This window comes from Meles meles, chromosome 11 (genome assembly GCF_922984935.1).
Source record: "Meles meles chromosome 11, mMelMel3.1 paternal haplotype, whole genome shotgun sequence".
NCBI lineage: Eukaryota > Metazoa > Chordata > Mammalia > Carnivora > Mustelidae > Meles > Meles meles.
The window spans coordinates 81,101,647-81,127,980 of record NC_060076.1 but is presented as its reverse complement, the minus strand read 5'-3'; the positions used below and the strand labels follow the sequence as shown (position 1 = coordinate 81,127,980).

The 26,334-nt window shown below is 34.2% G+C and overlaps 1 protein-coding gene across 3 annotated transcripts in view; it reads left to right on the top strand.

The window, feature by feature from the left end:
• VPS13A (vacuolar protein sorting 13 homolog A) overlaps positions 1–26,334 on the top strand; it is a 244,795-nt gene that overhangs the window by 32,220 nt on the left and 186,241 nt on the right. For all 3 annotated transcript variants that reach the window (XM_046022052.1, XM_046022053.1, XM_046022054.1), the window contains exons 8-17: positions 730–789; positions 977–1,057; positions 3,620–3,677; positions 8,253–8,380; positions 8,570–8,676; positions 10,547–10,718; positions 12,308–12,370; positions 12,891–13,020; positions 13,843–13,937; positions 14,265–14,407. In XM_046022052.1, the coding sequence (XP_045878008.1) occupies positions 730–789; positions 977–1,057; positions 3,620–3,677; positions 8,253–8,380; positions 8,570–8,676; positions 10,547–10,718; positions 12,308–12,370; positions 12,891–13,020; positions 13,843–13,937; positions 14,265–14,407 (1,037 nt within the window). The remainder of the gene's footprint in view (positions 1–729; positions 790–976; positions 1,058–3,619; positions 3,678–8,252; positions 8,381–8,569; positions 8,677–10,546; positions 10,719–12,307; positions 12,371–12,890; positions 13,021–13,842; positions 13,938–14,264; positions 14,408–26,334) is intronic.

The window sequence follows — 26,334 nt, the reverse complement described above, 5'->3', positions numbered from 1 at the left end:
CCTATTCAGTTAGAAACTCAAGCCGGGGTCAGGGGGGGGGGGGGGCGGCAAGCAGTCTAGGTTTTAGAAAGCCCTCCAGGTGATTCTGATGCACGCTTAAGCTTGAAAACTTGACTGCCGTCATCTCTTCAGTCCTCTACTCGTAAATGAAAACCATCTTTGTAGAATAAGCATCTAAACACTGTATTCCACTCAGTGGCTTCTCATTGCTATTGGAATAAAGTCAGTAGTTTTGTTTTAAAATAGTTTATAATTGCTTTGTAGAGTGACCCCAGGTGACATTTGGTTTCACCTCTTTGCTTTGCATTATGTTCTCTGACCATACTAGGCTTCTTCAGTTCCCTGAACATTTTGCATATTTGCATATTTTTCTACTATGAATCATTTTATTTACTGACCTTAAAATCAGCAGTTTCTATTCATATATCCTATATTGGACATCACTTTCTCTGTTACACCCCTGAGTTTGAGGCTCTTACCTTATTCTGAGAACCGTGTATTTAACCTCTACGGTGGCACTTGTCTGTTTGTGATTGCTTGTTCACTTTTTCATTCAGCAGTGAGCTCTTTGAAAGGAGAGGCTTTCTTGTGCTCAGTTAATATCCTTTCACTGAATGTTTCAAGAACATTTTTATGGGAAATTGGTCAAGGGCATGAATGGTGCAATTCCATCAGTCTGCCATTTCACATGTAAATAACACTTTCACTGTTTTTTAATTTTCTTTTTAGACAACTGATCAAAACTGGGTTCCATGTTTACATGATGAAACTGAGAAACTGTTTCGTAAGGTAAAATATTTTGTTGATCCATAGACTTAATAAAAAAAACTTTTAAAAAGGCGATTGGTAGTAAGGATTTATGTGAATTGTGTTTACTTGCTTAACTGCATCATATGACTCAATTATTTGAGACTTCTGAAAATAGCATATGTTAAAGAAGAAAATGAGGCATGTAATAAATTTTATTTATTTTCAGTTAATCCGATTGGATAACCTTTTTGCCTATTGGAATGTGAAGTCTCAGTTGTTTTACCTTAATGATTATGATGAATCATTGGTAAGTAAATCTTTTTGATATGTGTGTGTACACCTTTGTTGGTATCATACTTTGCATAAGGTTTTATTCATTATCATTTATTAACATACTGTAGTCTGGTCTCTTTTACTAAGCAAATCCGTTAGCATTTACAGAAATAGATGAATATATATGTGCCTGTACACATACATGTATAGATCTTTTTTTTTTTGTATAATAGATATGCAGCATTGGTATATATTAGTTTTATGTGTGCACCGTTACGGTTCAGTACCTGTACATAATGTGGAATGATCACAGTAGGTCTAACGTGCATTACCATAACATAGTTAATTATAGAACTTTTTTCTTCGGGTGAGTACTTTTAAGATTTACTCTCTCAGCCATGTCAAAATGTGCAGCACAACATTGTTAACTATAGTTGTCATTGCTGTACATTTACATATATATCCATGACGACTTATTGTATAACTAGAAGTTCTTAACCTTTTGACTCCCTTTACACATTTTGCGTATCTCTCACTCTACTTCAGACAGCCACCTGTTTGTTTTCTGTATCTGTGAGTATGAGGTTGGCCTTTTTTTTTTTTTTTAAAGTATTCTACATATAAGTGAAGTCAGAGGGTATCTGCCTGACTTATTTCACTTAGCATAAGGCCATCAAGGTTCATCCTTGTTGCAAATGGCAAGATTTCCTTCTCTTTAATGGCTGAATAATAATCCACTGTGTGTGTGTGTGCGTATATATATATATATATATGTATATATATACAGTACATTTTCTTTATCCATTCATCTATCAATGGATTTTTTTTAAAGATTTTATTTATTTATTTGACAGACAGAGATCACAAGTAGGCAGAGAGAGAGAGGGAGAAGCAGGCTCCCTGCTGAGCAGAGAGCCTGATGCGGGGCTCGATCACAGGACCCTGGGATCATAACCTGAGCCAAAGGCAGCGGCTTTAACCCACTGAGCCACCCAGGCTCCCCTTCTTTGTTATTATTTAATTGACCATATATGCATAGGTGTATTTCAGGGCTCTTTATTCTCTTGCTATGTGTATCTGTTTTTGTGCCAGTGCTGTACTGTTTTGATGACTATGGCTTTGTAATAAATACAACTTGAAATCAGGAATTTTGATAGCTCCAGGTTCTTTATCAAGATTACTTTGGTTATTTAGGGTCTTTTGTGGTTTCATACATATATTAGGGTCTTGTGTTCTATTTCTGTGAATAATGCCATTGGAAATTTGATAGAGATTGCATGAATTTGTAGATTTCTTTGGATAGTATGGACTTTTTAACAGGATTATTTCTTGCAATATAAAGCATGGAATTGTTTTCCCTTTTTTTTTTTTGCATCTTCAGTTTATCTCTTCATTATCTTACAGTTTTTGGTGTACAAAGCTTTACCTCCTTGGTTAAATTTTTTTTAATTAAAATACTTGTTTTATTGCTTTAATTATGTAAAGCTACAAAATGTAACACATTTCTTTATAGTAGTTTCAGTTAATTTTCTTTTTTAAAGTTTTTATTTAAATTCTAGTTGGTTAAGATAGAGTGTAATATTGGTTTCAGAAGTAGAATTTAGTGATTCATCACTCACATGTAACATGTGATGCTCATTACTAGTGCCCTTCTTAATTCCCATCACTTCTTTAGCCCATCTCCCACTCACCTCCCCTCTAGCAACCTGTTTGTTCTCTATGTTTAAGTCTTTTATGGTTTGACTCCCCTCCCCCCTTTTTTTTCACCCCTTCACATGTGTTTATCTGTTTTGTTTCTTAAATTCCACGTATGAGTGTAGTCATATGGTATTTGTCTTTCTCTGACTGACTTCCTTGGTTAAATTTATTCTTAGGTATTTTATTCTTTTTGTTATAATTTGTAAATTGGATTGTTTTCTTAATTTCCCTTTCTGCTACTGCATTATTAGTGTATAGAAATGCAGTAGAATTCTGTATATTAAATTAGTATCCTGCAGCTTGATTGAATTTATTTATTAGTCAACAGTTTTGGTGGAGTCTTTAGGGTTTTCTGTATAGAATGTTGTGTCATCTACAAACAGTGACAGTTTTACTTCTTCTTTTCCAATTTGGATGCCTTTTGTTCTTGCTTAATTGCTCTGTCTGGGACTTCTAATACTATGCTGAATAGAAGTGGCAGAGTGGACATCTTTGTGTTTTTCCTGATCTTAGAGGACGAGCTTTCAGTTTTTAACTGTTGAGCATGTTAGCTGTGGGTTTGTCATATCTGGCCTTTATTATGTTGAGGTATATTTCCCTTATACCTACTTTCTTGAGATTCTTTGTCATGAGTGGATGGTGAATTTTGTCAGATTTTATATATGTGCCTGTACAGATATGTAAAAACACACACTGTATATCTAAATAGTTCCTAGATTATTCTTTAATAGTGGGAGTTTAATGGGATAGTATCTAACCACTTCAATATTTTCCATAGCTAAGTCCTCCTGAGTTTGAGTGAGTTATTTTTTAAATTGCTTTATGTATGTAATACGATTTTTGTACAGTAAAGATACATTGGCGTGAATATAAATAAAAGCAGTTTGTCTTTTAATAGGACAGCTTGAGGAAGGGCATTGTCTATCGAAATATTGTTCCGGAAGGTTATGATTTTGGTAAGTATGTTTTATAAAATAAGTGCAATTAAAATAATCCATATAAATTTTGAATGAACATTGATAATGTCACTGTCATGTTTCATGTTAATTTTGTCATATAACTCAAGGTATTTATATATGCACAAAAACCAGTTACCTGTTCTATGCCATTCATTGTTGGAGAACTTTTTGCTATATTTTGAAACTATAGGAAAGAAAAATGTCCAACAAGAGAGGATATAATAAATGTGTTAAATCTCTAAGGATTATTCAGTAATAATTATGCTCTTTTAAAGACCATTTACGTGCAAATACAATTTAATAAGGCTAGTAGCTGCTATAGTCTGTAGTGTGATCTTACTGTTTTAAAAATGTATATTTAAAATTTTTCTTCTCCATACTTTTTTCTGGTTCCAGATTTTCCAAAATATACATGTAATACTTTTATAGTCAGAAATGAGTTAACTAAAACTTCAAATTGAAAGTACTATTTTTTTCTACCCTGTAGGCCAATAAATACTAGTTGATGGATGGAGAAATTTTTTACTGGATTTGGTTGTCTGATGTCACCTACCAGTGATTCTTTTCTGTATTCTTCTACCTTCATGATTATACTTTTTTAATTTCCTGACGTGGCTGTTTTTTTTTAAGACTTATTTGAGAGAGCTCACATGTGCATGAGGTGGGGGATGGGCACGGGAGAGATGGAGAGAGAGAGAGAGAATCTGGAGCTGACTCCTCATTGACCATGAAGCCCCAGGCTACTGAGCGTGGAGCTCAAGGAGCTCAAAGCTGGCTTGATCACCACTTGAGATCCCGACCTGAGCTAAAACCAGGATTTGGGTGCTCATCCAGCTGAGCCAGCCAGACATCCTTGAAGTGACTCTTCTTGTTTTCACTCTTGAAATCAGTTCAAAGTCATGTAAATAGGTATTTTATTTTCTAGATTTTTTTTTCCTGAAAGGAAACAGTAGTAACAGATGAAATTGTGTATCGTGTGTGTTGATGATTCTCCTATCACTTTAGGTTTGACTGATTTCTTCTTTGCCCTACTATCATTTTCTGCTCCGTTAGTGAGGGTCTTGTGAGAGAGAAACTACACAGTAATTTGAGCAGGGGAAGTTTAATACAAAGAATTACGATCACAGGACTAGAGTGACAAGGGATTGGCCAATAGAAAGCAGAGAACTCTAAGGAATACAGGAATAATAGAAGGAACTGCCCCTACCCTGGGACTAAGATAGAGTGCCCAAAGAACAGGATCTGTCTGCCTCAACATTGAGATCTAGACCTTGTTGAAAAGGACATGACTAGGGCTCATGGATTGCCTGAAAAAGTCTGTGTGGTGCCATGCCACTAACTTGTTGGAAATTTGCCCTCAGGAACTTCAGCATTTCTCTTAGGGAGTTGTCTCACAGGAGGCATTTCACTGCAAAATTGCTATAGGGTGCTGGGAGAATTTGCTGGCTGCTGCTGGTTGCCAGGCACCTCAGCAGGCTAGTGCTGAAGACCTCTGTCATGCTGCAGGAGCTACCTGCTGTAGGAGCCATTTGCTAGCATCCGGGCAGTGGAAAAGTCCTGGGACACTGTTGGAGTCTGTGGAGCCCATTAGAACCAGGAACTCCCCTGCAGTAGCTCTCCAGTGTCCAGCTTTATGCTAGCTGCTAAAGAAAAAAATAAAGGGCCCAAATCTAGTTTTTAGATTAAGCAGTGAAGGATGAATTTGGAATTCACAGCCACATTGATAGTTAGTATATACCTTCTGGAGAGGGAAGGACTAAAGCTTTTTTTTTTTCTTTCTTTCTTTCTTTCTTTCTTATAAAAGATTTTACTTATTTGTCAGAGAGAGAGAGTGCAATTAGGGAGAGCGGCAGGCAGAGGGAGAAGCAGACTCCCCACTGGGCAAGGAGTCCAATGTGGAACTCAATCCCAGGACCCTGGGATCATGACCTGAGACAAAGGCAGATTCTTAACCAACTGAGCCACCCAGGTGTCCCAGACTAAAGGCTTTGTTTGTTTGTTTGTTTGTTTGTTCTTTATTTAATGGGAGAGACAACAGTTTATTTATAGGCTGAGATCGGAATGACCTGTAGAATATGAAAAACAAATGAACAAGAGAGAGGGCAGATAATTTCTTTATGAGATATGGGTGAGAGGGGATAGGATCTCATGTACAAGCGGAGTGCTTTGCCACACAGAAGAACATGATTAGTTCATTTGTAAGACAGATTTTAGGTGTAAGAGAGAAGTCCTTCTTCTAGTAGAGATGGTAATAGTAGTGTACGGAATTTCTCTTATGAGTGGTTACCTTTAATACCTGAGGTGTGTGCGTTTCTGGAGGGAAGAGAGGCTATGAAATAGTCATATAGGTAAACAGAGTGAATTCACTAGAGTGGTGCTCTCAAAGTATGGTTCAGACTAGCAACATCAGTATTACTTGGGAAGTTGTTAGAAATAGAAGTTCTAGGGCCCATTCCAGACATACTGAATCAGAACTTCTGAGAATGAGCCTTGGCAATCTATTTTAATAAGCTTTCCTGGTCATCTTGATTAATGACAGACAGATTTGAGAGCCACTGTGCTAGAGTAGGGGCTGGGCAGTTCTTTTTTTTGTTTGTTTATTTTAAATTTTTTGTTAAAAGGCTACATAGTAAATAATTTTTAGTTTTAAGGCCATATATAGCCTTTGTCACATATTTTCCTGTGTTTCTTTTAAACAACCCTATAAAGATAAAGCTGTTAAAATCATCCCTAGTTTATTGGTTGTACAAAAACACACTATGGCATGCATTTACCTAAACTGGACTAAATGTTGTATGACTGCCTAGCAACAGTGAGGACCTTTGGGTTTCATGACATTACAGTGAGATCAGTCTGTGTGATTCTGTAAATTTTTGTTTTGTTTTTTTTTTTAACCAAATTCAGTTTCTCAGGTAATTTACAGTTGTAGAGTAAATGGAGAGGGTTTTTTTTATTCCAGAATTAGTGTTTTGCCTGGTAAGTACTGACAAAGTGAGAAGACAGAGGGGTGAAGACTGAATGCAGGGAGATGATTAAAATAACTGATTATAGAATTTTAATAGGGTAGAGAGGGACCCGAGGACGTGAAATGGAGGTGAAAGACAGAGAAAAGATGAAGACTGATGAATGGTCCGTCCCATGGGACCTGAAGGTTCAGTATTGGAGTACTGGAGAGCTAGGTGGTGGTGGTGGACAAGAGTTGGATGCTTGAGACTGAGCTTATGGAGAGGTTTAGCATATAGGAATGATAAGATCTAGTGGATGAAATAAGGGTGGAGAAGTTCAAGGTTCTGAGAGGCTATGGTTTTGGAAGGATTATTTGTATGTTGAAATCACTTGGAAATTAGAGTTGCCACGAGCTCAAATCAGATGTAGGAGAGGTTGTAACCCAGGGATGGATAGAGATTGCAGCCAGGCAGACTATAAGGGATTGTGTAGTCTTGTATGTAACATAAGAAAACTGGGGGAGAGGAGTCATTTTATTTTCGGATAGTGGTATTATTGCTGCATGCATACACTTTTTAAACTTTTTTTTTCCTTAAAAGATGTATTTAAAGAGAGGGTGTAGGGGGGAGACACAGAGGGAGAATCTCAAGCTGACTCCACGCAGATCCCAACGTAGGGCTCCATCTCACGATCCTGAGATCACTACCTAAGCCGAAACCAAGAGTTGGACCCTTAACTGATTGTGCCTCCTAAATGCCCCTAAACTTTATTTTACTATTTCCTTCCACTTAGGTACATATAAATTTTTCTCATTTTTTACTCTACAGTACTTTATAGATGTGACATGATGAATTTAACCAATCTCCATTTGCTGAGTATCTTCTTGGTCCACTCAGTTTCACAGCATATCTGAATGCTCAGTGTGTAAAAAAAATTAAGTGCTGTGCCTCGGGAATGATTAAAATAAGAAGGACATACTATGTTTTTATATAGATTAGCTTATAATTTAGTAGTTGATTTTAGTATAGATTCTGCTATTGTTTGTCTCCCTCCTGCAAGAATTCTTCTCTTTTTGAAACTAAATATGAAGGGTTGAGTTTAATCCATTTTAGATTATGGGTTGAGCCAAGAAGGTTATCCTGGGTTAACTCACTCATCTCACTTCTTCTTTTGCAAGTTAAAATGGGGCAGATGGATACATAGAAACTGATCAGAAATTCAGACATTATAATTCTATGATAGAAGTCAGTGATCAAATAAATCTTTTCTCTCTTAGCACTTTTAATGTAATTCCTTTAAACTGTATTTTTGTTAAGATTATTTTATTACACTGTTTTGCCTTTTAGAGGTTGTTCCTGCTTTTAAGGATTATGTTGGTATTTTGAGGGGGAGTTAACTTAGGGTTCATTTACTTAAAGAAAATGTAAATCATAGGTAGAATAAAGATAAAAGAATCTTGTTCATTAATTGAATGGCAGTTCATCTGACCAAATTATAGCAATGTGGAAATCTGGGAAAGTAAGAGTATAAAAAATGAAAATCAGTATTTTCCACTTCATCTCCTTTGTAGTTTGGGACTCTTGAAATATAACTCAGTTTAACTTTAAAATTTATATTATTTTTCAGTGTTTCGCCCCATATCTGCTAATGCCAAACTTCAGATGAATCGGCGATCAGATTTTGACTTCTCTGCCCCCAAGATAAACCTGGAAGTTGAGTTACATGACATAGCAATTGAATTTAATAAACCACAGGTGATTTTTTTTAATGAAATTGTAAATTGTGAGTTATAATGTGATAAAAGCAGAACTAAGATTTTAAATGTATTTGAAACACAATGTTACATGGTAACATTTCCTTTAGAAAGTCAATAATTTAACTTTTTTAACAATTGAACAAAGAAATCTGAAACATTTAAGAGCCTTAATTTTTTCATCCTTCAGTATTTCAGTGTTATGGAGCTTCTTGAATCAATTGATATGATGACGCAAAATCTGCCATACAGGAAATTCAAACCTGATGTACCTCTTCACTATCATGCCAGAGACTGGTAAAATGACTAACTTTTTTTTTTTTTTTTTTTTTTTAAATTTAGGTATAATTTGACATATTAGTTCCAGATTTATAACATGGTGATTTGATATTTGTATATGTCATAAACTGATCACCACAATAAGTTTGGTTAAGGTCTATCACCATATATAAGGACAGATTTTTTTCTTTAGAACTTTAAAGGTATCTTAGCAACTTGCAAATATGCAGTAGAGTATTAACTATTGTGACCATGCTGTATATTATATCCTTACTACTTATTTTATAACTAGAAGTTAGAACCTTTTAATCCCCTTCACCCATTTCACCCAGTGCCTGTGCCTCACCTCTGTCAACCACCAGTCTGTTTTCTGGATCTCTGAGCTCAGTTTTTTGGTTTTTGTTTTTTAAGATACCATATATAAGTGAGATCATACTGTGTTCTCTTTCTTTGTCTGATTAATTTCACTTGGCATAATGTCCTTCAAGTCTATCCATGTTGTCATAAATAATAAGATTTCATTCCTTTTTATGACGAATAATATTCTGTAGTTTATCTATATACCATGTTTTCTTTATCCATTCATTCGTTGATGGATACGTAGGTGGTTTTTGTATCTTTACTACATTTAAATAGTAAAAAATAAATAGTAAAAAATAAATGTATTTAAATAATGCTGCATTTACTATCAGGGAACATACATCTCTTTGTGCTAGTATTTTCACTTTCTTAAATACCCAGAAGTAGAATTGCTTGATCTAAAAAAGTTTAAGATTTATAAAATATAGTTTAAAAGTGAATTTATTGACTTTAAGAATAATTTTTTAAGATACTCTTTAAGGGCAGTTACAGATTGTCATTTGATTTATAATAAAATAAATAATAAATTTGTTAATAAATTAATAAATTGATATAATAAATAAAATTAATAAAATTAAATCAATAATTTAATAAAATTAATAAAATTGATTTTATAAAATTAACAAATTTATCAATAAATTTAATGAAATGGATTTAATTAATTAAATTGATAATTTAATAAATTATATTTATGATTATTAATAATAAAATTATTATTAATAAAATGGATTTAAGGGATAAAAAAACAAAAATGGAGATACTATAATACCATCAATTAACTGTATTTTTAGGATTATTAGAAACTATCCTAGTTTGTGTTTGGCAATGTCTTTTTTTTTTTTTTTTAAAGATTTTATTTATTTGTCAGAGAGAGAGAGAGAGAGAACACAGGCAGACAGAGTGGCAGGCAGAGGAAGAGGGAGAAGCAGGCTCCCTGCCCAGCAAGGAACCCGATGTGGGACTCGATCCCAGGACACTGGGATCATGACCTGAGCCGAAGGCAGCTGCTTAACCAACTGAGCCACCCAGGCATCCCAGCAATGTCTTTTTAAAAAAAAATGCAAACTTTTGCATTAGATATTTTAAACCTATGTGATTAAAGTTGAAAATCAGGTTATGATTTTACTCATTCTAAAGTACAGCCCCTTTTTAAAAATTCAGAAGTCTTGTTATTCCATTTATGAAGCTCTTGTTTTCTAGAAGATGCAGTTACTCTTTCAGTTGACCTCTAATTACTGATCAGGTGACTAAAGTGCTATTTGGCAAGTAGTACTTCAATAGTCTTTCTGTAGAGCTATATTTTTTATAACACAATTCAGTGATTTTGCTTGTTTTTACTCAGGAAAGAGGTAAGATTAATAATTAATATAGTCTTAGTACAAACAGGGCTGGGAAAAATCAAGTGCCTAGGTAGTCCACCATTTCCATAGTCTCTGTACTCTGTATGCTGTTTTGGAGTAGAAGCAGTTTTCTATTTCATACTGTTGGCTTGATGGTGTTAAGTGTGGGGTTTTGTTTTTCTCACTAGGTGGGCTTATGCTATACATGGTATTCTTGAAGTAAATGTCTGCCCCCGGTTACGGATGTGGTCATGGAAGCATATTAGAGAACACAGGCAAAAAATGAAGCAGTATAAAGAACTATATAAAAAAAAGATAACAACTAAGAAGCCAGCTGGTGAAATTCTCATCGCTTTGGAGGTCAGCATATTTAGAAATTATTGAATATTTTGTACTACACAATTCCTCGTAATTTGTTTTAATTTTGGCTGGACCGTTAGCTTCACTTAGACTTTTTCGTACTCCCGTTCTTCACTTCAGTTGGGTGATAGAAGCTCTGGTGATACTCTGCTGTGACCTGTGGGAATTTGAGATTATTCTCAATCTGGAGAGATTTGAGTTCATGCAAAAAGTAACTTGAAGCCTCACAATATGATTTTTTTAACCTCAAAACCTAAAAAGCATTTGCTATATTGATTCCAGTCTTTTATGTGTCAGTTTCAAAGCCTTGTACTACCTGTCATCACTCCATTTCCCCTGTTACCATCTGATGGCGGTGATTAGATAAATTTCTTGTCTTTTGTACATGCTGTGCTTATACTTGAAGCCAGGTCCCTCGGTCTTTCCTCGTCTCTGTTTATTCCAGTTTTACTCCTCAAGCTCTACGTAAGTCCCGTCTCTTATATGAACTTTCCCGAGTTTTCTACCCATGCAGGATCCCTTTTCTCTTCATTCTTGGGGGCATTTCTAGTCTTTACCAGCAACTCTACACTTCATTATCTGTCTTGAGAATTCCCTAAATACTGGTCTTATCTGTTAGCATTGTGTTATATTCTAGAAGGGATTGTTGGATGGATGGATGATGTTTAGTTTAGGGAGACTGAGGGGAGATAGTCTCTTGAAATTAATGTAACCATTCTGAATCTAGGCCAGTTTTCAATTAGGAGCTTCCTAAAGATTGACTTTTATTTTTATGTTTGAGTTAGGAGACTTTCTGCAAACATAGACTGTTAGGAATGCTTGGGTTGAGAGTCTTTTGGGATGGTTACAGATTTCCTTAATTTTTTTTTTTTTTGAGGGGGGATCTTTTTTTATATTAACCTGAATCCTCCAAGTCTACTGAATAGTAGAAACCTGAGTAAGTTGTTTTCTAGATAATAATAGGTCATGGTTGCTTCTATTAGGGGGAAAAAGATTTTAGCATGAAACTCGTAAAAAAAAAAAAGTAATCATGGAAGTAATGTAATATGATGAAAGATTTAGTTTATCTCCGTTAGTTTATTCAGGAGCCATAAAAGCTTTGGAAAGTACAGGATTTCAAAACAAGTTTTAAGTGTATCTAGATCTACTTGGAATATATTAAAGATGACACACCAACTGTGCATATAATACGAAGGATTTAGAATTACATTTTTCGTTGAAAGTGACACTAATGTCTTTATCCTCAGTTGTAGTTAGAACCCAAATAAAGGTCATTTTAAACAATGCCTATATGGTCTCTTTTAGTATGGGTCTGTAAATCTTAATATGACACCTATATGCATAACATGTATGATTTCTTTAGGAAAGTTACTCCATCATTACTAATTTCGAAGCTGACATATATAAGCACTGCTTCTCAGAATTTAAAAGCAGTATTATGTTGATGGTTGATCTGTTTTTTGCTTCCTTTTATGTCTTTCCTTACTGCAGCAGTTTGTTAGATTATAAATTAAAATTCTATCATTTTTATCTTTCTATTGACTGTATAAAATTATTCATTTAAACGCACTTTTTGTTTATATTTTAAGGAGTTGGAAAAGACCTTGGATGTATTTAATATAACTATATCAAGACAACAGGCAGAAGTTGAGGTAATCCCAGATTATCTTTCAATCGATAAAAATAAATCTAGATTCCATGTAGATTTAACAGATGCAGTGATATTGTTAGTGTTTGGCTATAATATACTGTTTCCTAAAAGGGGTTCAAATTTGCTTCTTTGTGCTATAAGAAAAATTAACTTGATGTTTTGTCCCATATATTTGAATTAGGTCCTCTGGGGGAAAAATTCTGGCTAAGTAATTTGGCCAAATGATAATTCTTGCTAAATAACTATCAAACACTGAGTTCATATGGAGGTGAAAATCCAGTCTTTGCTGGGGGGTGGTGGGGCTGTGTGATTATGGTGACTTGTAAGACAGTAGTGCTCTCTACCTGGAAATCCTAAATTACGTTTGACTTACGTTGCATTACTTTGTTTTGTTGTCTGTTTGTATATTGTTTACATTTTTTCACTGGAATAGTTTAATTTTGTAAATGTCATTTTTCTTTCTCTTTAGATTGCCAAATAAAAGATAATTTGTTATTTATTTGAAAATTTATTCATTTTAGGTAAAGAAAGCTGGATATAGGATTTTCAGGGAAGGAGCAAAAGATTCAGAGGAAAGCAAAGGATGGTTTAGCTGGCTGTGGACTTGGTCAGAACCAAAATGTAAAGAACAACCAGATGTTAAGCCTGGAAGTAGGTCCATTTCATTTTGTAGTAGTGCAGTTAATCATTAGGTTAATTTAGTGCAGCTAATCATCAGTTGCGAAAATAAAGTTTTGCAGAAAATTTTCTAACTAAAATAAACATTATGACCATATGTATGTAGTATATGTAATTTATTCTTATCTATAAAATTACTATTAAAACATTGTACTTGTATATGTGAAATTAAAATTTTTATCTTATTGTTTACAGAAGAGCTTTATCCTCAGGATTTAATAAATATGTAAATTCCCAAGGGTATAAACCATTGTACATTTTTGTTGAAATTGTTTCTTGGAAAGATTTTTGTTTTCTTACTAAATGTTTAAGATCATAGCTTTGGAGACATAGGGGCTTAAGTTTATATCCTAGATCAGTCACTTACTCACTGTGTAGCCCAGGCAAATTATTTAAATTCTCAAAACCTCTATTTTATCATCTGTAAAATGGGAAACTATAATATTAGTGTTACTTACTTTGTATGCTAAGTATGTTGCTTAGCAGAATACCACTAAGTGCTTAATACAGGTAGTCATTTTGTGAGCTTGCTTAATCCAAATACTTAGAAATTTCTATTGCTAAATTTGTGTATTTAGCAGTTTATATTTTTGGAGAATAATCTTTCTAAAATTGCCAGTGATATCCTAACATTCAGTGATTGCCACTTTTTTCTTTTAAAAAAAAAAAGTTTTTTTTAAAGTTTCTTAAAGTATAAAAAGAGAGTTAAATTTGCCAGTTTGTTAAAAGCAGCTAAATTATGGGTTAGTTTTATCTTACCAGTTAAGAATACAAAACACTTCTTTGTGATTATAGTTCTTGAAGGAATGTTGACATCTGAAGAAAAAGCTTTACTCTATGAAGCAATTGGCTATAGTGAAACAGCAGTTGATCCAACCTTGCCAAAAACAGTAAGATGTTTTCTTGCCTTATATCTTAGAGTTTAATGGTAGATATGCCTATTTTTAATGCTTTCAGAAATGTTACTGACTTACTCTGTGAGCTTTGCCTAGTTGGTACATATTATATTTACTTTAATTTCCAAGGTACGGATAAAAAATGCCCTGACTTTTTAGTGTTTATGTGGAGATTCTTTAATATATAAAGGGTTGTTTTTAAAGTATTTTTTGGTTATTGGAAAGAAAAGCTGTGAAGAAGAGTATTTGTTATCTATCTATACACACACATATATAAAATACATATATAAATTTCATTTTATTTTTCTCAATATATTCTAGTTTGAAGCCATGAAGTTCTTTGTTCACTTGAAAAGTATGTCTGTTGTTCTAAGAGAAAAGCGAGGGACACCTGAGCTGTTAGATATTGTAGTAGAAGAATTTAGCACTTGGATTGTGCAAAGACCAGGAGCACAAGCCATTAAGTAAGTATTTTTCTTCTACCAGTAAGTAAACATTTCACCATAGGGTGGGAAGTTAGATTACAGTCTTACAGTATTTTGTAAGGGTACTATGGTTTAATGTATCCTTATGTATTTTTAGGAACTTAAATTTTGGAATTATTAAAAATAATACTGGTTCAGTAGAAAACTATGCTAAGGAAATGTAGAGGGACACTGAAGAACAAAATGGAAATGTCAGCAATCACTCTATATAAACGAAACTGCATCAACAGTTTGGTTTTTATCTGGGAGTATCTTTATTTCTTTTGTTTTTAAAAATAGTTTTATTGAGATATAGTTAATATACCAAGCATTTCGTCCATTTAAAGTGTACAACTCAGTTGTTTATCACACTTGTGTCCTATATCAAATTCACAATGGTATATTTACAGAGTTGTGCAACAGTTACCATTATCTTAATTCTAGTACATTTTGACACCCTAAAAAAGAAATCCTATACCTTTAAGCTTTTTCTCAGTCCCCATTCTCCTTTCTCCCCAGTGTATGGCAACAACAAATTTACTTTCTGTTTCTAAAATTTGTCTGTTGGAGGCATTTCATATAAGCAGGATCATACAATGTATGGCCTTTTTTGTCCAGCTTCTTTCACTTAGCATGACATTTTCAGGTTCATTTATGGTATAGTATGGATTAGTATTTTATTTTTTTCTTTTGCACATTAAGATCCCACTGTAGGGATATACCACATTGTGTTTGCCCATTTATCAGTTGATGGATATTTGGTTTGTTTCTATTTTTTGGCTGTTCTGAATAATGTTGCTCTGGATATTTACAGATAATATTTCGTATGGACAATAAGGCTTAAATTTTCCTAGGTATGCACTTAGGAGCAGAATTATTTCCTGATATGGTAACTCTGTGTTTAACTTTTTGAGGAGGAATTGCTGGATTATTTTCCAAAGAGCTGCACCATTGTGTATTCACACCAGCAGTGTGTGAGATTTCTTATTAATCGATATCCTTGCCAACACTTACCTGTCCTTTTGAATTACATCCATCCTAAAGGGTGTGAACTGTTATTTCATTGCTGTTTTAATTTGCATTTCCCTGATAGCTAACAGTATTGAGCATCTTTTCTTGTGCTTATTGGTTTCTTCTATATATATTCTTTAGAGAAATATAGATTAACTTATTTTGCCCATTTTTAAATTGAGTTGTCTTCATTCAGTTTTAAGAGTTAAGAGTTCTATACATTATTGATGAGAGTCTTTTATTTCATAAGAAATTCATAATTGTTTTCTCTCATTCATTGTTTCTTTTCAGTTTTTTGGTGGTATTCTATGCCAGATATTTTTGGTTTTGATGAAGGTCCAGTTTATTTTTTGTAGTTGTTGCAGTGAAGACTCAAGAAGTCTTTGCCTAACTCAAGGACACAAGATAAATTCCTGTGTATTCTTGTGAGAATTTTACATTTTTATCTCTTAAATTAGGTGTATGACCCATTTTGAGTTAATATTTATATATGGTGTGAGTTTGGGTTTCAACTTCATTCTTTTGCACGAGATTATTTGTCCTAGCAACATGTGTTGCAAAACCTTATTTTGCATTGAATGATCTTGATACCTTCATCAAATAGTTTACCATAAATGTAAGGATTTATTTCTGGACTTTTTTCCATTCCCATTGATCTTTACAACCTTCTGCCAGTAGTACCCTGTGTTTATTACTCTAGCTTTGTAGTAAAATTTGAAGTCAGAAAGTTTATCCTCCAGTTTTGTTTTCTTTTTCAAGGTGGTTTTAGCTCTTCTGATATTCTTGAATTTCTTTGTATCCATTTTTGCCAAAAATTTCAGCTTAGATTTGATAAGGATTTTGTTGAATCTATAGATCAATTTTGGGTACTGATGTTTAAAAGGCATTGTCTTAAAACGCATGACTGGGGGTGCCTGGGCGACGCAGTGGGTTAAAGCCTCTGCCTTTGGCTCCAGTCATGATCTCAGGGTCCTGGGATCGAGCCCCACATCGGGCTCTCTGCTCAGCGGGGAGCCTGCTTCCTCCTATCTCTCTGCCTGCCTGTCTTCCTACTTGTGATCTCTGTCAAATAAATAAATAAAATCTTAAAAAAACAAAACAAAACAACAACAAAAAAAACACATGAATGTTGGATGCCTTTCCAGTTACTTAGATCTTCATTAATTTCAACAGTGTTTTATAGTTTTCAGAGTACCAGTTTTGTATCTTTTTTGTTAAGTATATTCTCATGTATTTTATTGTTTTTGGTATGGGAGGAAAGAGTTTCCCTAAACCCCTTTTGAGTGCCTGGCTGCATCTGAAAATTAAATCTGACAGACAGGTTCACAAGGGAGAAGTGTACAGATTTATTTAATGAAAGTTTAACAAAAGAATCTTTATAATGAAATGAAGATCCAAAGAACCAGTTAGACTAGACTATGTTAGGTTTGATGAAGAGTGTACAGTCATGGAGGAATATGATAGGTCAAGTAGTGTAAGTATGGTAGACTGGGGGAATTTAGCAAGCCCTTTTTATTAGAATTCTTCTCAGTTTATCTTTGTCTTTAGAGATAAGGATGCTTTTTTCCTCTAGCTATAGGGAAGGCACCTGTTATATGAAGGTTTTATAATCTGTTAGGGGGAAGAGTAGGGGAATATCAGAGTGACTTTCCTGCTTCTGCTGTTTTCTTATACTCCTTCAATTTAAAAATATTCACTATACCAAGGTGCCATATTTTGGGGCAATGGGTCCTGATCCCCATCAATGCTTACAAGTGGCATCATGTTCTTAATTTCATTTTTGGATTGTTGATTACAAGTGTGTAGAAATACAATTGATTTTTGTATAATGATCTGTTACTCTGTAATCTTGATTAAATTTAATTACTTCCAATAGTTTTTATTAAATTCCTTAGGATTTTCTGTGTACATGAGCATTGCATCTGCAAATAGAGATAGGTTTACATCTATATTTCCAATGTTGACACCTTTTCTTTCATTTCTTAATTGCCCTTGTTTGAACCTTCAGTACCATGTTGAATGGAAGTGGTCAGAATGGGTATCTTTTTCTAAGATATCTTTTTCTAAGGGTATCTTTTTCTTAAGGAGAAGTGCTCAGTCTCTTGAATATGATGTTAAATGTGGGTTTTTCATAGGTGCCTTTTATCAGTTTTAAGAAATCCTATTCTATTCCTAGTTCAGAGATTTCGGCTTTTGTTTGTTGTTGTTGTTATTGTTGTTTTTCTTGGCATGAAAGTTTGTTATAGTTCGTCAAATGCATTTTCTACGTCCCTTAAGATGATTGTGTATTTTTTGTTCTTTATTCTTTTGATTTCTGGTGTATTCATGTTAATTAGTTTTTCACATCATAAAACAATCGTGTATTCTTTTGATTGTATGTTTAATCTTTTTTACATACAGCTGGCTTTGGTTTATCGGTGAGGATTTTTATGTCTGTGTTCATAAGAGAATACTGGTCTATTATTTTTTTGTGATGGCTTTGTCTTTTTTTTGTATTAGGATAATACTATCCTTATAAAATGAGTTGGAAAGTATTCCCTCCTGTTTGGAATAGTTTGTAAAGAATTGGTATCGAGTCTTTATTAAATGCTTGGTTGCAGAATTTACTAGTAATGTCACTGGGGCCTGAGCTTTTCTTTGTGGGAAGCTTTTAAATTATTAATCTGTATGTGTCTTTAGGTCTGTTGACATTCCCCCGCCACACCCCCGTTTCACTAGTTTCTTTTCAGGAATTTGTCCATTTCATTTAAGTATTTAAGTGGTCTAATTTGTTCTGATACATTGTTTACAGTATTACCATGTAATCTTCTTCTTTCTATGAGGTTGGTAATAATATATTTTTTAAATATTTAATTTTTTTGTGTGTCTTCACTCTTATTTCTTAGACTAGTTAAATTTTGTTGATCTCGTTTTCAAAAAAAAGAGTTCTGGTTTTGTTTTTGGTATATTTTTTTCCATTCTGTTTTATTTATTCTCTAACCTTTATACTTTTAAAATTTTTCTTGCTTTAGGCTTAGGTTACTTTGCTTTTTTCAAGTATCTTTAACTGGTATGATAGTGATTTGGGAGTTTTCTTTAGGGAATGTATGCATTTGCTAATTCATTAATTTTGTTTTGATGACTTTTCTTTATTGTAGTAAAACTCACATCATAATATTAATTATTCTAAAGACTACAGTTCAGTGGGATTTAATATATTCATAATGTTGAATAATCACCACCGTATCTAGTCAAAATAGTACCACAAAGTGAAATGCCATACTTATTAAGAATCACTCCCCTCCATGTGGCCCTTGGAAGACACGAGTCTGCTTTGTTTTTGGATATGTCATAAAATTGAGTCATACATTACATGACCTCTTGTGTCTGGTTTATTTTACTTAGCATAATGTTTTCAAGGTTCATCTGTGTTGTTGTGTATATCAGAATTCCATTCCTTTTAAAGACTGTATAATATTCCATTATATGTATTTACTACATTTTGTTTATTCATTTGTTCTATGGAAATTTGAGTTCTTTCTACCTTTTTGCTATTATGATAATACCACAGTGAACATTCACGAGTGTGGATTTGAATATGCATTTTTTTCCTGTGCACCTAGGAATGGAATTTTTTGAGTCATAGCGTAATTCTTTTTTTAACTTTTTGAGGAAGGGCCAATGTGTTTTTCATAGAGCTGAACCATTTTACATTTCCATTAGCAGTGTACAAGGATTTCAGATTTTCCATATTCTTCCCAACACTTATTTTTTTGTAAGTGCCTTTAAATTATAGCTATTCTTGTGGGTGTGAAATGTGTTTTCTCATTGTGCTTTTTTGTATTTCTTTAATGTCTATTGATATTCAACATCTTTTCATATGGATGTTGACTATATACATCTTCATTGGGTCCATTTTTTAAATTGGGTTATTCTTTTTGTTGAGTTGTAAAAGTGCTTTATATATGCTAGACTCTAGATACATATTTACTTCCATTCTTTAGCTTGTCCTCACATTTTCTTGGTAATGTCCTTTCATGCACTGTTTTTAATTTTGATGAAGTATATTTTATCTGAGTTATTTTTTCTGTCATTGCTTATGCTTTTGGCATAATATCTTAAGAAGGTGCCTATATAATATAATTTTGGTACAGTATCTAAGAAGTTTTGCCTAACCCAAGATAATGGAAATCTAGTCCTATATTTCCTAAGAGTATTATAGTTTCAACTCATATTTAGGTTTATGATCCACAATGAGTTAAGTTTTGTAAATGGTATGGACAGTGAATACAATTTTATTCACTTGGTTGTGGATAGCCAGGTGTTTTAAGACCACTTGCTTAAGAAATTATTTTTCTTCATTAAATGATCTTGTTACCCTTCTTGAAAATCAGCTGGCCAGAAATGTATGGCTTTATTTCTGGACTCTAAATTCTATTTCCTTCCATTCTGTAGACTCATTCTGTCTATCCATATGTCAGTTCCACACTGCTTTGGTTACTCTAGTAATCAAATCAGCTTTGTATTAAATTTTGAAATTGGAAAGTGCAAGTCTTCCATCTTGTGCTTTTTCAAGAATATTTTGGATATTTGGATTCTTTGCAAATCCATATGAATTTGAGGATTTGGCTTTTCATACAAAAGCTGCTTTGAATTTGATAGGGATTACATTCTATGTATAGATTGTTTTCAGTAGTATTTCTATCATAACGGTAGTAGGTTTTTCAGTCAATGAGTATAGATATCCTTCCATTTATTTAGGTCTTTCTGTGTTTCTTCCAGCATTATTTTGTTCACTGTTCAAGTCCTTTTTTGGTTAAATATTTTTGGATGTTAATGTGATGGAATTGTGTCGATTTCCTCTTCAGTTTATTCATTGAAGATGTATGGCATAGTTGATTTTGACATGTTCATCTTGTGCCTTGCAACTTTGCTAAATTATTAACTCCTTTTTGTGTGTGTGTGTGTGTGGATCCTTTGGGATTTTCTGTATACCTTTGATTCCTGAACAACATGGGTTTGAACTGCATGGGTTCATTTCTCTATGGTTTTTGTTTTTGTTTTACAGTACTGCAAATATATTTTCTCTCCCTTATGATTAAAAAAAAAATTCTCTATTGTAAGAATACAGCATAAAACATACCACAAGGTGTGTGTCATTGACTGTTAATGCTACTGGTTAGCCTTCTTATCCATGGTAGGCTATTAGGAATTTGGGGAGATAAAAGTTACATGTGGATTTTTGACTTTGCAGACTCATTGCTCCAACCCCTGTGTTGTTAAAGTATTAATGGTATGTAGAGTGATATCATCCATGAGTAGATTTTCACTTTTTCCTTTCCAGTTAGGTACCTTTAATTTCTTTTTCCTGGCTAATTACTTTGGCCGGAACTTGTAGAACAGTGTTGAAAGTGAATATCCTTCTCTTGTTTATGATTTTGGAGGGAAAGCTTAGTATTTTACCAGTGAGTATGATTTTAGTCATAGGTTTTTTTGTTTGTTTGTTTTTTTTAAGAATGCCCTTCTGTAGGTTGAGGAAGTACATTTGTATTCCTAGTTTTTGAAAAATTTTTTAATGATTTTGAAATTTTCAAAGTGCTTTTGGGGGGGCATCATTTGAGATGATCATGTGACTTTGTCATTCTGTTAATTGTTTTATTGCTTCTCTTATTTGCAACCACCATCAAATAGATTTCTAGAATAAATCCTACCTGGACATGACATAGGATCTTTTTAATAGGCTGTTAAATTTGGTTTGCTAGTATTTTTTTTTTAAGGTTTTGTTTATTTGAGACATAGGGAGAGTGCATGTACATGAGCCAGGTGTGGGGGTGGGAGGCGTAGAGGGAGGAGAATCAGACTCCTCCCCACTGAGCAGGGACCCTGACACAGCTTGATCCCAGGACCCCAGGATCATGACCTGAGCCAAAGGCAGTTGCTGAACTGACTGAGCCACCCAGGTGCCCCAGTTTGCTAGTATTTTGTTGAAGTTTTTGCATCTGTCTTCATAAGGGATATGGGCCTTTAATTTTATTTTGTTTTGTTTTTCTCATAATGTTTTTCCCTATCTTTGGTATTGGGTAATTCTGGCCTCAGAGGATGAGTTAGGAGGTATTCCTTCTTCTGTTTTCTGGAAGAATTTCAGGAGGCTTGATACTAATTTTTCTTTAAATGTTTTGTAGAAACCACTGGTGAAACCATCTGGTTTTGGACTCTTCTTTTTTTGTTGGGAGGTTGATTACTGATAACAGTTACCTTACTAGTTATAGATCTGTTCTGATTTTCTGTTTTCTCTTGAGGCATTTTTTTGTAATCTTTTTATTCCTAGGAATTTGTCCATTTCACTTAGGTTATTTATTTTCTTGATGCCCTGTAATTTATGATACATTTTTATAATTATTTTTATTCTTTAAAGGTATGTAGAAATGCCTTCAGTTTCATTTCTGACTTTAGTTATTTGCATCTTTCCTCCTTTTTTTCCCTTAGTCTAGGTAAAGGTTTATTAAGTATGCTTATTTTTCAAAGAGGCAATTTTTTTGTCATTTTCTTTTCTCTACTTCATTTATCTCCATTCTAATATTTATTTTATTTTTTCTGTGAGCTTTGGGTTTAGTCTCTTGTTTCCAGTCATTGAAGTATAAAGTAAGGTTATTAATTGGATATCTTTGTTTTTTTACTGTAGTTACTTACAGATAGAAATTTCCTTATAAGCGTCACTGTGGATACGTCCCTTGAGTTTTGTCATGCTGCATTTAATTTACGTTCATTTCAATGTATTTTCTAATTTTCCTGTGGTTTTTTTTTTTTTTTTGACCTATTAGATTGTTTAAAAATATTTTATTCAAGTGCCACATATCGGAGAAACTCCCAAGTTTTGCTTCTGGAAATTTACCAGAAACTTTGGAATTTACCTCCAAGATTTCCAGCTTTAATGCCGTTGTGATTGAAGAGGATTTTTTAGTATACTTTCATTCCATTAAGCTCTAAAGACATGTTTTGTGGCCAAAAACATGTTGTTTCTTGGAGACAGTTATAGTGCCTACACTTGAAAAGAATGTGTATTCTGCTGTTGGGTGGAATGTTCTCTATATGTAATATTTAATTAGTTTGTGTTTTGTTCAGATTCTCTAGTACTTTATTGTGTCTTGGTCTAGATATTCTGCATTTATTGAAGATGTGTATTGAAGTGTCTAAATATACAATTGTCTATTTCTCTCTCCAATTTTGTCAATGTGGGATTCATATTTATAACTGTTATATCTTTGAATTTACCCTTTTTATCAATATTAGTGAATATTTTTTGAATTAAAGGCTATTTTGTATGATGATTTTGATGTAAACACTCTATTCTCATTTGGCTACAAGTTGCATAGATTCTTTTTCCATCCCTTCACTCTCAACTTTTATGGCTGGATATGAAGTGAGTCTCTTGTGTACAACATATTGTATCTCGTTTTTTCATCTGTTCTCCTGGTCTCTGTCTTTTAGCTGGTGAGTTTAATAGCATTGACTTCGAAAGTCATTACTGTTAAGGAAGGATTTATGCCATTTGTTTACTGTATGTCTTTATACCTTCTCCCTCCACCCCAGTTCCTCCAACTTTGCCTCCCTTTTGTTTGATTTCTTTTTGATTCTATCTGCCTTTCTTTTTCTGTATACATTTTAGTCACTGCCTTGGTGGATACCATGAAAATTAAAATTAACATTCTAAATTAAAGACAATCTAGTTTAAATTGATACCAAGTTCGCTTCAGTAATCTACAAAAACTCTGCTCCTACACAGGTATGTTCTTCTCCTTCATGTTATTGTGTTTACAAGTTACTTCTTTATCTATACATTGCATTCCTGTCAGAATAGGTTTGATTTTGTGCATTTTTCTTTCTTTCCTTTTTTTTTTTTTTTTTTGAAGATTTTATTTATTTGAGAGAGAGAGAGAGAGAGACAATGATGGAGATAGAACACAAGCAGGAAGGTGAGGGAGAAGCAGGCTCCCACAGAGCAGGGAGCCTGACATGGGCTTGATCCCAGGATCCTGGGATCATGACATGAGCCAACGGCAGACACTTAGCCACATGAGCTACTCAGGTGCACCTTGTGAATTTTTCTTTAAATCCTAGAGGAAGTAGAGGAGTTAGAAACCAAGAATAAAATAACTTTGACTTTTATATTCCCTTATGTAATGTCCTTACCAGAGTTCTTTATTTCTGTATATAGTTTATAGTTACTATCTATAGGGTGCTGCATCCTTTAATTTTAGCCTATAAGATCCCTTTTAAGATTTTTTCTAGGGGAGGTCTACTGTTGACAAACTCCCCCCAGCATTTTTTCATCTGTAAATGTCTTAATTTCTTCTCATTTTAGGTTAGTTTTTGTAGATGGAATTCTTGGTTCACATTTTAAAAATTTCTGTACTTTTAGTGTATCATCCCACACTGCCTTTTGGCCTCCTTGGTTTCTGATATATCAACTGTTACCCCATCAATTTTGCATAGAAGGCATTGCTTTTCTCTTGCTGCTTTCAAGATTTTATCTTTGTTTTTCTTTTTGACTGTTTGATTATAATGTGTTCTTTGTGGGTCTTTTTGAGTTGATCTTTTATATTAAAGATCAAATTTGGCTCTTACCAAATTTGACAGATTTGGGGCTATTATTTCTTCAGATAGTCTTTTTGTCCCTTTTTCTCTTCTGAGACTCCCAGAGTACATCTGTAGGTCTGCTGATGGTTTCCCACCTAGGCACTGTTTAGTTGATCTTTGCTCTTTTTCTCTCTTTCTCTCTCTTTTTCCTTCTTTCCCCCTTTTTCCTTCTTTCCTCCTTCCTTCCTTTCTTTTTCTCTCTCTTTCGTGTTTTTGTTTGTTTGTTTGTTTGTTTTTCTTTTTCTTTTCTTTTGAGAGAGAGAGCAGCAGGGAGAGGGAAAGAGAGATTCCTAAGCAGGCTCCATGCTCAGTATATGGCCCAATGTAGAGCTCGATCTCAGGACCCCAAGGTCATGACCCAAGTCAAAAGCAAGAGTCAGAGTCTTAACTGAGTGAGCCACCCAGGCACCCTTCTTCATTCCTTTTTTATTCACTTCCTCAGACTTAGTAATTTCACTTGCATGTATTCAATTTTGCTGATTCTTTTGGCTTCTCAAATCTACAGTTGACCTATTCTGATTTTTTTTTCCCTTATAACTGTTCTACTTCTGTCTACAAACTTTCTGTTTGGTCATATTTTATACCATCTATCTCGTTTATATCTCTGTTTCTCTATCTTTCACCTGGTTTTCTTCACTACTTCATCCATGATTTCCTTTAACTTTTAGAGTACATTTAAGACAGTTTGTTTATCATTAGTACATTCTTCCTGTGTACGGTTTGTAATTTATTTATTTCAAAATTGGCATTTTGAACTGTATAGTATGTTAACTATGGAAATTAGATTCTCCTCTCTCGCCTGGGTTTGTTGTTGTTTATTGTTGAGGGCTCTGGTCCTCCATTTGTTTACTGAGTTCAGTGGGTAGTGGGTAGATTATTTCCTCCAAAAAGCTATGTGAAGTTCATACCCTTAGTACTTGTGACTGTAAGCTTATTTTGAAATAGTGTGTTTCTAGCTATAATGAAGATGATGAGTAAAGAAGAATTTACAGTGGGTTAGAGTCTAGTCTACCATAGATTATAGAATGGGCCCTAATTCAATGACTCGTGTCCTCATAAGAAGAGGGAAATTTTAACACAGACTCAGCAGAAGCAGGAAGCCTGGAGAATATTTGAAGACAGACACACAAGAGAAGAATGCCAGTGAGGTGATAGTGATAAGCATGATATATGTTTAGGCCAACTTACACCAAGGATTCCTGACAACGACCCCATTCTTGTAGAAAATCATGGAACATATTATCCCTCTCAGCCTCTGGAAGGAACCAACAGATTTCAGACCTCTGGCCTCTGTATCTGTGAGAGAATAAGTTCTTGTTTTAAGACCCTCTGTTTGTAATAATTTATTAAGCAGCCCTAGCAAATGAGTACAGTGAATTTCCCAAACTGTTTTTGAGAAGACTCTATTCTTTGTCTTTTGTGATTACTGAAGTATCTGTTTCATTATTTCAGTGATCACACAGTGAACTGACATTTCCTTAAATTCCTGAAGCCAAAACAGAATACTCTCTAGTCCTTGTACTTGGCTTTGGGCTGTGACACTTCAGAGCTCTGCTAGGCTTCTTACATCTCTGCCTTGGCATTCACCTCTTGCTTGCAGGTAGCTTCCAGATCCATTAGAGGTGCATGTCCAGGCTCTGGTCAGGTCTTTTCTGAGTGTACATTGGGTTCTCAGCATGTTTGTTGCACTCTGTCTTCCATGATTTACATGTGGCCTTTCTGAGCCTTTTTCCTCCTCATTCCTGGTTATTGGGATCTGGCTGGTATTTTCCCTGTCCACTTTCCCTTCTCCAGACAGATATCATTAGTCCATTTCTTTGATTTTTTGGACAAATGTTACCTCTGCCTGCATGACCAGAGAACAAAATAGAGGTCACTCTCTGCACTGATTCCTTAGGGAACTGTAAGTGGGTGAAAACACCTGATCACATTATTTTAAGAACAAAACTCCTGTCTTACTTCATTTGGGCTGCAATAATAACAAATCACAGACTGATATTATAAATAACTGAAATTTAATTCTCACAGTTCTGAAAGCTGGTGGTTTAACATCAGGGTGGAAGCACTGCCAGGTTCTGCTAAAAGCCCTCTTTCAGATTTCATACTGCAAGTTTCTTGCAGTGTCCTCATGAGATGGAAGGGGCTAGGGCTCTCTGTAGGGTCTCTTTTATAAGACCTCTAATCCCATAGCCCTCATGACCTAAGGCCCCAGGTATCATCACAATGGACATTATCATTCCAACAAATGAATTTTGAGTGAGACACACACATTCAGATATTAACAGCTGTATTAGTCTCCT